Below are 13971 nucleotides of genomic sequence, written 5' to 3' on the forward strand. Positions count from 1 at the left end.
CGCAAATTGTGAGGCTCATTAATATTAATGAGCCTCTCACAATTTGCGAGCCCATTGGGAATGACAGCCCTCCCAGTGATAGTAGCCTGCTGGGCTCAGCAGACCACCATGTCTGGGACTGCTTTTAATAAAGCAGCTTTAAAAAAAAAAAAAAATGCAGCCTGTTTTCCTTAACGGAAAACGGGTTGCATTTTTTAAAAAAAATGAAATGTGTTTGTTTGATTTTTTAAGGGCAGGCAGTGGTCCCAGGGACCACTGCCTGCCCTTAAAAAATATTGTTAGAGACAGTCACAAAGTGAAAGGGGTCCCCCGGGGACCCCTTCCAAATTGCGACTGCATTACCACCCTCTTGAAGAGGGTGGTAGTTTGCGAGTGTTTTTTGCAACTGCAATTGCGGTCACAAAACATTCACACATAGCATTGCAGATGCAATTAGGAAGGAAACGCCCCTTCCTGCGACTCTCGATTCCTAAATAGCGAGTCTCAAATAAATTGTGACTCGCTATTTAGGAATTGTATATGGCCAACAGTGATTTTGCATGTGCAAACGGGTTCACAAACCCGTTTGCGCATGCAAAATCACGTCATACACCTCTGGCCCATGGTCTTGCGACAGTTGTATTGTAGATGAAAGTCTAGCCTACGACTCCACCCTGGATGGGTCTGAGAGACCCTCAACAAAGTTCGTGGATGGATGAACTAAGACTCGGCACAATGCACTGTTTACCAGTCAATTTTGGTTTATCCCGAGCTATTACTCAAACTCAGATCCATCTGGATTTTGCTCACTTTTTTGTGGCCCAAATCTGCCTACTGGGATTTGGTCTAACTTACCAGTGCTGATATCTTGGAGGCTGGCGTGGAAACCAGAAGTTGGTCCAATCAATTTAGAGGAAACTGGTATAGCAGAAAAACCACTGGACCTAGGTTAAACCTACCAAACTCCACCACCACCAATCTCCCCCCCAATCACCAGTCATATGGGTGTTACTATTCTCCATGTTTCATCACACGCTGGACTCGTGGTCTCAGGGTGATTTATTTTAGAAAGATTTTGCCTCCCCCTATCTTATTAATTGTGTCTTATCAGTGATATTGTATTCAGTACCTCGAGATAGCTGGAACCTGTGAGTTCCCAGGACTCTGTTAAGGGATTCTCCAAAAAGAGGGCCCACAATGTGTCACATTGTGCATTTTATATATTAATCTCAGGGGTAGCTTTTCAATCCCCATGGCAGTGATGCCATTTGAGGGTCATGAGAACCTTGGTCAATTTCCATTTGGCTGTCATCCTAGTATTGCAGCAGCAAGTGCTACAGACATTCACATGCCTCTTCATGAGAGGAGTGGGAAATTGTGCCCATTTGGGAGCCCTAGTAATACATAATCAGGAAATCTGGGAATCTTCATCTGGAAGATACATTCTACAGCGTGTGAAACCAGTGCCCAGTATCCCTGAAGTTCGGGGATTCCTGAGAGCAGACACCCCAACATTTGAACTCACCGACACTCTCTCCCAACTATGCAGATTGTTGGGAACATGGTACCAATAGCCAATGACTTTTAGCATGGCTTACCTCTTAGAATTGACTCCTGGGATCCTCTGAATTCTGGCATGGATCTGATCCCATTCCTTATCTAACAGATCGCTGCCAAGATCACCCTTCTACCGCCGTTGGCCTGGTCCTTGCGTTTTAAGAGAAATTTGTAGATGTCTAAAATCACAACCTTGTCTCCTTCCAGAAGGAGCCCCTTCTCAAAGTTGATCAGGGCCTGGCAGGCACTCACTTTGACTCAAGGCTGTTCACCCAATATTGACTTGCCAGTCACAAAAACTCCTTTCTTTTGCGGGCTATATTCTTTCCTAAGCTGGTCGAGGTCCTTGAATCCCAGACCAGTGGAAAGTCACCTATTCTATGGCATCTTTCTATTGTCCTGGCTGAAACAAGAGGGACTCCTCTAGTGGAGTCAACAAATGATCTCCCACGGTTTGGTTGAATGGAGAGGGAAAGGACGTGAGTGTACTGTGAATGGCCACCCTGTCCCAGACTCCAATATTGGCCCTGGTGACTAGGGAGTGGTACAGCCCCCATGGCCTGTGTTTTTGTCCATTCAAGGCACTTTGCATTTATGAGTGCTTGTGATCACTGCATCAATGAAGCACTACTGCTTTTCAGATTCTGCTTGTTCCCTCTCCACTAGGAAGTGTAGCTGTGTTGCTTGGTAATTCTTTGCTGTAACAGACAAGCCTATCCTCCTGTGGCAGGGTCAACCCTGTCTTGAAGTTCTTAGGTGCCTCCACCCCCAGATAAAGTTTCCAATCAAGTGTTGCAGCGATCAAATGGTGGAAACTCATGGGAGTGGGAGGGAGAGGTATCAGATGCATGACAAAGAGTATCCTGGGTAGATCATCATATTGATGGCCTCTACTCCGCCATACCATAATAGACCCCCCCTTGTGTGACAATACTACAGATCCTTTCAATTATAGTGCAGTACGGATCTGTATTTGGCTTCCACAAGATGGAACCAGGAAACCAGGAAACCAGGAAACACATTATTTGTATCCCCAACTACTCAATGTGGCATGTAGCCCATGGAAAATACATCCATTTGAGCCACGGGCATTGAAAGGGTGAATGCTCCGGATTTTATGAACATTTATATGGAATCCAGAGACTGCTCCATATTCTTGCAATTCTCCCATCAGCAGCAGGATGGAGCTGCAGAGGTCATTGAACATTATCAATACTTCCTCCACATATATTGCCATTTTATAGGTGCCTAACTAATCTTGACCCCTTGGCTCTCCATATGGTTGTGATTTGTTTCAGCTAAAATCTCCATCTTGAGTGCAAAGATGACAGGGGACAGACAGCATCCATGCCTCATGCCATAACTAATCCCAAAGGCCACCATTTACTCTAACACATGCATGTGGGTTCTTATAACTACACTGAATCGATTCTCTACCTCAAGAGCAAGTCCAAACTTCTCTAGGGTGAAGCTTAAAAATTGCCTAGCAACCTGGTCAAAAGCTTTCTCTGTGTCTAGGGAGAGCAGGATCACAGTTTTCCGGGTCCTGTGAATGTTATCACTGATGTGCATATTCCAACTTGTGTTGTCCCCACAACTTCCTCCAAGAATAAAACCTGATGCCCACTTTTTCAAAGACATACCCTACGACTGCTCTGGGTCCCCAAAATCACTAATCTGGGCTGCAATTAACATTGATAATAAATGTCCAACCATAGATTGATCATTATTCATGAAGCAATTTCTAGCTGATTTTAATATGGACTCAGTACAGAAGCATGTATGCTGTTTTTAATATTTAGTAATATTGAGTAAACACATTTCCTTTAAGGAAGATCATTAAAGAATTTTGGGGGCATATTATCAAGGATGGAGTTAAAATTATCGCTGCTTTTCAGAATTTCAATAGAAGCCCATGTTCACACCAGAACATGGGCTTTTATGGGAATTCACAAGGACAAATTATCAAGCCCATTATCGCCGTTATAGCGGCAGTTTTATGCCGCTAAAGCGGCGATAATTGTAATGCTGTTTCTTGATAATATGCCCCCAAGGAAGAAGAAACACTCAGGCAATATTGTAGAGTCTTAAAGCCTAGACAAAGCCCAATCTATTTTTCTACCAATCAAGACAATTTGGAAGTTTCAACTCTTGCTTTTGTTGTTTATTCCTGTGCGCCAGTTTAGACAGAGACAGGCGATATCAGCAGCTAATTTATAGGTATGAGTCTCACTTATTGTCCACATATTGTGCCAGTCCAGTCCTTGAACTCTTTTCCAAGTTTTTCAGAAAATGAGATTTAACAGGTTAGGTATGAATGACATTGAGATGCTTTCTTTGCACAATTAATTGTATATTTATTAGTAACTTTTTTATTGTATGGATGCGCGTTAGTGACTTTGAGAAAACTGTTGGTAACCAACCTTATGCCCATGCAGAACTTAATTGAATCTCTATTCCATCTAGAGGACACTTTGGTGTAATTATATATGGGGTTAATTGGTGGTTTTTATTGTTGGAATTGTGTTGATTAACCACACAATAAACATGGACTTGATTTGACATGAACACATCAATGACACAATGTTTTTGATTTGATCTCCTCCGCTCTCTTTTTTTGTCACAAGTCTCTCTTTGCATGTTTCCTGCAGACTGTCCCTGCCCAGAGATGAGAAGCTCCGCCGCCTGGAAAAGATGGTCTTCCACCTCCAGCGGGAGTTGATGTACTTGAAAAGGAAGGTGCAACACCTGGAGGCCACACCTCTTTATGAGGAAGCTTGCCCCCCGCCCCGCCCTGCACCAGAGCTGTTCAATGGCCACACCCGCGAGCAGCTACGTGAGGCTATCCGCTTCGACCAGAAGATCAGCACAGCCTGCAAGACCTTGCTCCACAAGCTCTTCACTTCTGACTACATTCAGAGCCACTCCATCACTGGTCGCCGCGGCAACACGTTCCGCAAGGCCAAGCCCATGATGGACGAGCGATGCATCAAAGTTATCCGTGTGCTGCTGAAGCAAAGGTTCGGGGACCACCTGAGTGACACTGTAATCACAGAGAAAATCCAGAACGTGCAGAAAGCGCTGCGACAGAAATTCAAGACAGAAAGGACCTGAACCCTCATCTCTTGGGTGCCACCTGCTTATGTCATAATTATTATGATTTTCTTCTCTGTTTCTTAATCCATAAAGATTCAGCACCCCTTGCTATCACCAATCTCAATTATAATGTAGGAGGATAAAAGGCAAAGTTGACTGACCTTAATTAGGAACTTTGTCCATGCGGGTATACAGAGATTTCTGTATGAGTTGCTTAAAGCACCAGAGTTTTGACCATGCATCTTACTAGCTCCTGGTCAAAACTGTCTTAGTTCTACTGCACATCTGGGCCTGAAAAGAGAGAGTGAGAGAGAGAGAGAGAAAGAAGAAGAGATAGAGAAGGAGAGAAAGAGAGAGAGAGACTGAGCAAGTGAGAGAGAGTCTGTGAATGTGTGTGTCTGTGTGTGTATGTGCGTGTGTGTGTGTGTGTGTACACGTACACAGGACTGCGTGTATACTCTTCTGCATGCTACCCCTCTTTCCTATGTCCTATTTACTCCCTGTGTCTATCCCCACACCCTGCTTTAGATATATGTTTGCAATTGTCTAGTTTTAGTGTTAAGTCCCTGAATATATAATTCCAGCTCCATCTAGCAGGAAATGCTTTTTGGAATTTCAGCTTCTGAAGATCCTGAAATTCTAGCTTTTTCTCTGACTCCCGATAGGAATTTCAGTGAGACTTTCCTCTCTGGTTAGAAGTTCACTACATCTGAATATATAGTGAATAGCTATGTTCAGTAGGTCATTCATTTTGTCTTGTAGGTCTTGTTTATTGCTTAATCTCAGAAACAGGATCATTTCTGGTCCACTCCCTCCAAGCTAGAACTAATTTGGTACATTGACTGTCTATCTCCTGGCTGTAGAGCTACCTGGGGAGGTCAAGACTGCCCTAGCACATGGATCAGGCCTTAGGTCAGGACCCTAGACCGCCCTTTTCACAGAATATGGATGTGCCTGGAGTGATCAACAAGTGATGGCAAAAAAACTGTTCCAGGAGCTCAAGAGAACCTCGATAACCTGGAGCATAGAGGTGAGCAGACCCGGATGATTGGCTTTGTATGACCCCGGATCAATGAAAGAACACATACCTATCCTAGTAGGTTAGCACGCTAGCTACTACCTCATCTTCCACTTGTTGTGTATCCAAGCTGGTCGGTGGTCTGTTGTCCATACCCTCCCTCTTGGGCTATTAGTTCATCTGGGAACACAAAATGGTTCCTGATCCCAGAGTTGAGCTTTTGCTTGGATTTTCTTTCGATGACTTCAAGTTCCTTTGCTCCTGCAACATTGTCACGCCAGACTCTGGAAAAAAATCTTGCAACAACATGTCCTTAAGGACCATGAGACCAAGCTTGGGTCTGTCCATCCATTGTTAATTTCCCAGTTGGGGACTTCAGGTCATTTCCCAGGTACTCAATTGCTGCAACCTAAATCCAAACCAGACAAAGCACACAGAGATTCCATGGACAAGAAAGAAGTGAAGCATGAGTGCTAGACTTGGCTAGCGCCTCCTGATTCTAGGCACCTTGTTTTTCACATTTGTGATTTGTGACCTACTCTATTTTTCTATTTGTTCATTGTAGAAGTAATTGGTAGACAATAAATACTTGCAACTAAACATCCAGCTTTATTATCTGTAAAAACTGTTGTGTTATGTTATGCAATCTTGTGAAATATGACTTAGCTGCTGAAACACAGCTGACACTTGAGAAGAAAAAGAATAGAGTCTTGACCAACCTTTGCAAACAACAGTAGCCATATTCTTGGGTCAGCGAGCAGGAACAACATTAGCAAAAATAGGTACTGCTCCATGTTCTGGAAATGCATGCGCCAGCATCCTTGTATTCCTCTTTTATTACAAAGTTCTTCTTTTTTTGTGCCTGTTACCAGCTCTTTAGGCCAAGACACTGTAAAGCATGCAAGGTGCTTGCAGATACAACAGAATCATTTACAATTTTATACTGAAATTGATGTGGTCCAGCATTCTATTCTAGGGTTATTAAGGAGGCAAGAAGGTGATGTATAAAGGGTGGCGTTGCCTCAAACAGGGCATCATATAAATTGTAAAGGTAGAGTCTTTCAGCCTTAGGTCGATTCACTTGTGTTCTTGGAAATTGTCTCCTTAGGTCGAACCTCATGCACCTCTTAATGGCTGGAGGCTGTGCCTTTGTGGGACCCCCTAAATTGTACACCCTAAAGTATTATTTCAACAGCGCAAACACAGGTGGATTTATGGGAGATGGCATGAAACCTCAATTTCATGACAAAATGTGTCCCCGTGATAAAGCAACATAGAGAATATATAAATTGCAGTCAGTTAAGTAGGACAGACTCAATAATTGACTTATAGGGCAGAAATAAGAATTGTAAAAGATTGGTTACAAAAATTCAGTAGATGTGGTCCTGAAATTGTAAATGCCAATGCATAACATCATAACCATTAACGCTCTCAGCAAATCGAGCAATACAGGATAAGGTGCAAAATCAGACATTTCTAAGAGCCTGATTTAGATCTCGGTGGACGGGTTACTGCGTCACAATGGAGACAGTGTTCCATTATATCCTAAGGGATTTATATTTCGGCTCTTAGCAAATCGAGCAATACAGGATAAGGTGCAAAATCAGAAAATTCTAAGAGCCTGATTTAGAGCTCGGTGAACGGGTTACTGCGTCACAATGGAGACAGTGTTCCATTATATCCTATGGGATTTATATTTCGGCTCTCAGCAAATCGAGCAATACAGGATAAGGTGCAAAATCATACATTTCTAAGAGCCTGATTTAGATCTCGGTGGACGGGTTACTGCGTCACAATGGAGACAGTGTTCCATTATATCCTATGGGATTTATATTTCGGCTCTCAGCAAACCGAGCAATACAGGATAAGGTGCAAAATCAGACATTTCTAAGAGCCTGATTTAGATCTCGGTGGACGGGTTACTGCGTCACAATGGAGACAGTGTTCCATTATATCCTATGGGATTTATATTTCGGCTCCCAGCAAATCGAGCAATACAGGATAAGGTGCAAAATCAGAAAATTCTAAGAGCCTGATTTAGAGCTCGGTGAACGGGTTACTGCGTCACAATGGAGACAGTGTTCCATTATATCCTATGGGATTTATATTTCGGCGGACAGGATCGTTGCCACTGTTGTGATGGAGTAACCCGACTGCCGGAAATAAAATCAGGCCGTAAGTCCCAAATGAGCAGAAAAATCAAAAGGAAATCAGACATCTTCATTAGCAGCACCCAAGGGAATCGGGAAAGTCTTCTGGCTTACCCCCAAATTCAATGCTTTCGTTGCAGTTTTCCCGCATAGGAAAACATTAATTTCTGCACATTCACCATGGTGTGAGCAAAATAATTATATTTCCAACAAATCAGAGCACAATTCAATTAAATGGCACATTGTCTTGCAATATAAGCATTATACAATAATATTGATTCTGCCCATTCCATGCCATTGTCATCCGGAAATGGTAGAGCAAAGAAGTTACAAGAACAACAGCAAACTATTATGAATGAATGCAGTACAGTGAGTCAGCGGAAGGGCCTTGGAAAATGCAACATTACTGTGTCCATGTTGAAACTTTTGTCTTCCAAAACAGCAAGAACAATGTCAATGGAAATAAACAAACATGACTCTGCTTGATTGTGTTTTGTAGAAATAATTAACAGTAAAAATGCATAAGAAGGCATTCATTATAATCTACATTGTGTTGTGGCCTAACTGAGGCCTAGTTAGCATACTCAGCATTTACAATAGTATTAAGACATTTTGACAAAGCGTAGCAAATTCATTTCAAGTGCTACAACACCATATTAGTATAGATATGTTAATTCGAAAGTAAATCTACATTCTGCATGTTGTTAACCCCTTCGCTGCGGCGGCTATTCCGCCGCAGCACTAAGGGGGCGGGGCGGCCGCGCGGCGGGTCCATACTGGTGAAGGAACCGCTCCGTCACCAGCCGCGGTTGAGCTGTGCTGATGACGGAGCCGTTCCGTCATGGCCCCGCCCGCTTAATAGAACGCCCAGCGCAGGCATGGAATCAGCGCCGCGCAGGCGCGTTGGGCGGGCCATGACGGAACCGCTCCGTCATCAGCACAGCGCCACCGCGGCTGATGACGGAGCGGTTCCGTCATCAGCACGGAAAAGGTTAATAATACAAAAAAAATTGAAATGCACAAAAACTCCAAAACCTTCCTAAAGAGATTTGAGCACATCATGAAGGCAGAGTGTTCTAGTGATGGGTGGATTCTCATATGTCCTAATAGGGTTAGATGTTGCTATCTCAGATCAAGTCTCCTGTACATCATGAGGACGTTATGTTGAAGCTTCAAATGGAGTCTTGTGTACAGGTGCAGACAAGGCCTCAAATACAATCCTGTGTGCTTCAGGCAGAAGATTAGATATTGTCCAGTTCACAACAGGGGCTGCCATAGTTTGGGACGTCTTCCATAAATATGGAGGGTCTGATGTTTTTGGCTCAGATGTAGTTCCATACACAAGATAGGAAATTGTGATGCAACCCAAACTTAAGTAGGATTGATCCCATATTCAGAGCCATTGGAAATATGTGATTTTGCAGCTGCAATGTTTTTCGCATAATTATGGATTTTCTGCATTTGCAACATAATCCCTCGTCTGCGGCAAACAAAATAAAACTTTACTTCTAGCAAAAATGGATGAAAAGTTAATGAATACCCAGCAATGCATGTTTACGCACAATGTAAGGCCCTTACAAATGTTGACTTGTCATCTGTCTGTTGCTTACTGGTGTACTTGTGTGTTAAAAAAGTTCTAATGAGAAGAAACATTTTCTCATACTGTTAAAATGTGTACAAATGACAAAATAATGAAGTATTATATCATAAAATGTGCAGCATTACGCTGCAGAATTTGCCTTTTCTTGCCACATAATTTAGTAAACCCTGCCACATAATTTGGTTCTCCCCTGCAACTTACTTCCAGTGGCCATGCCCACAGACTGAGTTTCCATGCCCCATGCACAGTGCACTGGCACAGCAGGCATGCTGGTAATGTAAGGGCAATATCAAGTGTACTCAATGGCATATCAAGGGTAGCATCAGAAAAACGGGGCAGCAAGTACTGACCCAGGTTATACATCATGGGTACTCACAAACTTTCTCTCGGGGGCCAAATTTACAGTGTGGTTTGTGGCTGAGGGCCGCACCGGTGGGTGCGGGGACAGAGGGGATGGGGCAGGGCTAAAGCAAACAAAAATTGTGACCATGAGGTTAAACACAGGTCCCTGCAGCAGACACCTTCGTCCACTGAGCACCAGACCCAGCATACACACATATTTCTCTCTCTCCCTCCTTCTATCCCTCCTTCTCTCTCTCTCCCTCTCTCTCTCTCTCCCTCTCTCTCTCTCTCTCCCTCCCTCCCTCTCCCGGTGTGTCTCCCTCCCTGTCTCCCACTCTCCCTCTGTGTCTCCCTCCCTGTCTCCCACTCTCCCTCTGTGTCTCCCTCCCGTTTTCCCTCTCCCTCTGTGTCTCCCTTCCAGTCTCCCTCCCAGTCTCCCACTCTCCCTCTGTGTCTCCCTCCCTGTCTCCCTCTCTCCCTCTGTGTCTCCCTCCCAGTCTCCCACTCTCTCTCTGTGTCTCCCTCCCTGTCTCCCACTCTCCCTCTGTGTCTCCCTCCCAGTCTCCCACTCTCCCTCTGTCTCCCTCTGTGTCTCCCTTCCAGTCTCCCACTCTCCCTCTGTGTCTCCCTTCCAGTCTCCCACTCTCCCTCTGTGTTTCCCTCCCAGTCTCCCACTCTCCCTCTGTGCCTCCCTCCCTGTCTCCCACTCTGTTTCCCTCCCTCCCTTTGTGTCTCCCTTCGTGTCTCCCACTCTCCCTCTGTGTCTCCCTCCCAGTCTCCCACTCTCCCTCTGTGTCTTCCTCCCTGTCTCCCACTCTCCCTCTGTGTCTCCCTCCCAGTCTCCCACTCTCCCTCTGTGTCTCCCTCCCAGTCTCCCTCTCCCTCTGTGTCTCCCTTCCAGTCTCCCACTCTCCCTCTGTGTCTCCCTCCCAGTCTCCCACTCTCCCTCTGTGTCTCCCTCCCTGTCTCCCACTCTGTTTCCCTCTCTCCGTGTCTCCCTCCCTCCCTCTGTGTCTCCCTCCCACTGTGTCTCCCTCCCTCCCACTGTGTCTCCCTCCCTGTCTCCCACTCTCTGTTTCCCTCCCTCCCTCCCTCTGTGTCTCCTTCCTTGTCTCCCTCCCTCTCTCTGTGTCTCCCTCTCTCCCTCTGTGTCTCCCTCCCTGTCTCCCACTCTGTTTCCCTCCCTCCCTCCCTCTGTGTCTCCCTCCCCCCTCCCTGTCTCCCTCCCTTCCTCCCTCCCTCCCTCTGTGTCTCCCTCCCTCCCTCTGTGTCTCCCACTCTCTGTTTCCCACTCTCCCTCTGTGTCTCCCTCCCTGTCTCCCACTCTCTGTTTCCCTCCCTCCTGCCCTCTCTCTGTGTTTCCCTTCTCCCCGGCTGAGACAGCTTCCCCGGCCGCACACACACAGCCGCACCAAGTACTTCGTGGGTCTTTAAAAGACCATTTACATGTTAATTAGGCTTTGTTGAATTTCACCTCTTAGGCCCCTGCAGCTCCCCTCTGACAATCACTGGAATCACCCGGCGCTGTATTTGTGAAGACTATTTAATTTATTTAATTTTAAACACAGGTGTCTGCAATGTCCACGGGCCGCCTAGGAAGGCTTGCCGGGCCGCCACCGGCCCGCGGGCCGTACTATGAGTACCCCTGTTATACATGATGTATGTCCGTTTGGCAGATTATACTAAAATACCTCATTTTGGCTCAGTGTTCACCCTTCACCAAAAATTTATATTTTTGTTTTTTTTCATATTGGCTTTTAATGTGTTCACAGTGTTATGTTATGTTATATAAATTTTTTAAGCTCAACGGTTACCCGGGGGTGTCCTGGCACTGGTAGCTAACTCTTCTGAGATCAGGTTTGTAGTGTTATATAAGCGTTATATAAATCGAGGGCTTTTATTTCTGGTAGAGTCCAGTGTCAACATATCGTCCACAGATTGTAATATTTGCATGGCCTATTTCTCAATTTTCTGGGGAAAGGGTCTCACATTTTCAAGGGTTATACTTAGATGAGCTGTATATAAGATGAAGAAAAGGGGTGCCAACACGGATCAGTGTTTCAGTTCCTTTGCTTTTTCAGCCCCTTGACCTATGACTTGACCCTTTCCCATTTTTCTCCCATACCTATGTGTCTGTATGTAATGATTTGCTTTCCCTAGGAAGTTTCGTTGGATGTCCAATGCACTAGGTCTACTCCATGGAAACCAGTATTGTAATCAACAAGCAAGTCTAAAGCAGCTGAGGTTTCTTCACAAGGGCGGGGAGGCATCACCCCCGCCCGCTGCGCGCCCCAAAGAAAAAAATTAAATGGAAAAGAAAAGATTAAATTGCCATTTACTTTTTCACCAATGTGTTCGCACTTTAGCAGCCAGCCTACCATGAGCCCAGACACATGCGGGGCGTGTCCTCTGCTGCCAATTGACAGCAGGACGGACTGAAGCAGTCTCTGGCCAGACACTTCAAAGTGTGCATGTCACTTTGACTGGCTGTCTTGAGCTGGACAAAGTGGCATGCACACCTTAGAAGCTCTCTACCCAGCTGTCTTAGACAGCTGGGTGGAGACCAGTCCCTGTAGGAGCATTCAGCAAGCCCATAATTATATAAAATGTTTTTGGAGTTGTTTGTTTTGGCTTTTGGAGGGAGAGGTTGTTTTATTTTGGACTTTTGGAGGGAGGGGTATTTTATTTTGGCCTTTTGGAGGAAGGGGTGTTTTATTTTGAGGTTTTGGAGGGAGGATGTTTTATTTAGTTTTTTGAGTAGTGGTGGGGCACTTTACTCGCCCCACCACTTTCAGTGTACCAGTCAACCCTGGTTTAAAGGCAACATTTCAGAATATCTATTGCCTGGTGAATTAACAAGCATTTACAATGCAATGGTCTCTGCATTATTAAAGGTAGAGCTATTGGCATTGCTCATGGTATTTTTTTTATTTTTTTATTTTTTATTAAATCATAAATAATAGCATTGTCATTTACATTGCCAATAGCTTAATCGTTAAATAAATGGCATTGTCATTTACAATGCCAATAGCTTATTCGCTTGCATATGCATGACCTATTGCATTTACACCCTCACAGAGCCACACACACACACATACGGAGCCACCAACACAGAGTCATTCACATAGAGCCACCCTCACACAGACAGAGCCACCCACACATAGAGCTACCTACAAAAAAAGCTATCCACACACACATAGCCACACACACATACACAGAGCCACACACACACACACACACAGAGCCAAACACGCACACACAGAGCCACACACACACACAGAGCCATACACACACACATAGAGCCACACACACACAGAGCCACACACACACACACAGAGTCACACACACACACACAGAGCCACACACACACACACACACAGAGCCACACACACACACAGCCACACACACACACATACAGAGCCACACATCGAGCCACACACACACACAGAGCCACACACACACACAGAGCCCCCCACACACAGAGCCCCACACACACAGAGCCCCCCCACACACAGAGCCCCCCCACACACAGAGCCCCCCACACACACAGAGTCCCCCACACACACAGAGCCCCCCACACACAGAGCCCCACACTCACGGCAAGAGTCGAGGGAGGAGGGTGGAGGGAAGGGAGAGAACCTAAGAGGAGAGCCGGCGCGAAGAGGGAGAGCAAGCAGAGGTGGAGGAAAGCAGCACCAGCGAAGGGAAAGAGCACAGCGAGAAGGAGGGGAGGCAGTTCATGTGTAGGGAGAGCAGACAAGTGACGGAGGAAAGGGAACAGACAGGCGGTAGGAGGGTGATTCGAGAGGCGACAGAGAGGGATGGGAAAGAACTGAGACGTGAGAGATGAGACGAAGACAAGCAGAGGCGACCAGACCAGTCGGAGAAAGAATAGAGAAAGATGGCTTATCTGTAAAATTGCCATTCATTTTAGAAGCGTCGTTAATTATCATGCAAAGTTGTAAATGATGTTGATTTTTATGATAAACTGAGCATATATGTTTTTTATGTTTATAGTGTTTCATAAACCGATGATAAACTATTATTTTGATAAACAGTAGATCAGCGGGAGCAAGCAGGAGGCGAGAACTGCTGGGGTGAGAGCCGGAAGTGGGTTCTAGGTCAAGGAATGGAGAGATAGCAGAGGTGTGGAGAACAAGAACAGATTGAGAGAGAGAGAGAGAGAGTGCAGGAGAAGAAAAAGTAGGGGAAAGAGGGAGCAGGGAAAC

The 13971-nt window shown here is 45.4% G+C and overlaps 1 protein-coding gene across 1 annotated transcript in view; it reads left to right on the plus strand.

Moving 5' to 3' along the window:
- Positions 1-6359, plus strand: part of LOC147706320 (uncharacterized) — a 54929-nt gene extending 48570 nt beyond the window's left edge. The window contains exon 5 of the mRNA XM_086929066.1: positions 4188-6359. Within this exon, the coding sequence (XP_086785192.1) occupies positions 4188-4650 (463 nt within the window). The 3' untranslated portion in view covers positions 4651-6359. The remainder of the gene's footprint in view (positions 1-4187) is intronic.
- The last annotated feature ends 7612 nt before the right edge of the window (positions 6360-13971 follow it).

Source organism: Lissotriton vulgaris, chromosome 7 (assembly GCF_964263255.1).
Source record: "Lissotriton vulgaris chromosome 7, aLisVul1.2, whole genome shotgun sequence".
In the NCBI taxonomy this organism is placed as follows: domain Eukaryota; kingdom Metazoa; phylum Chordata; class Amphibia; order Caudata; family Salamandridae; genus Lissotriton; species Lissotriton vulgaris.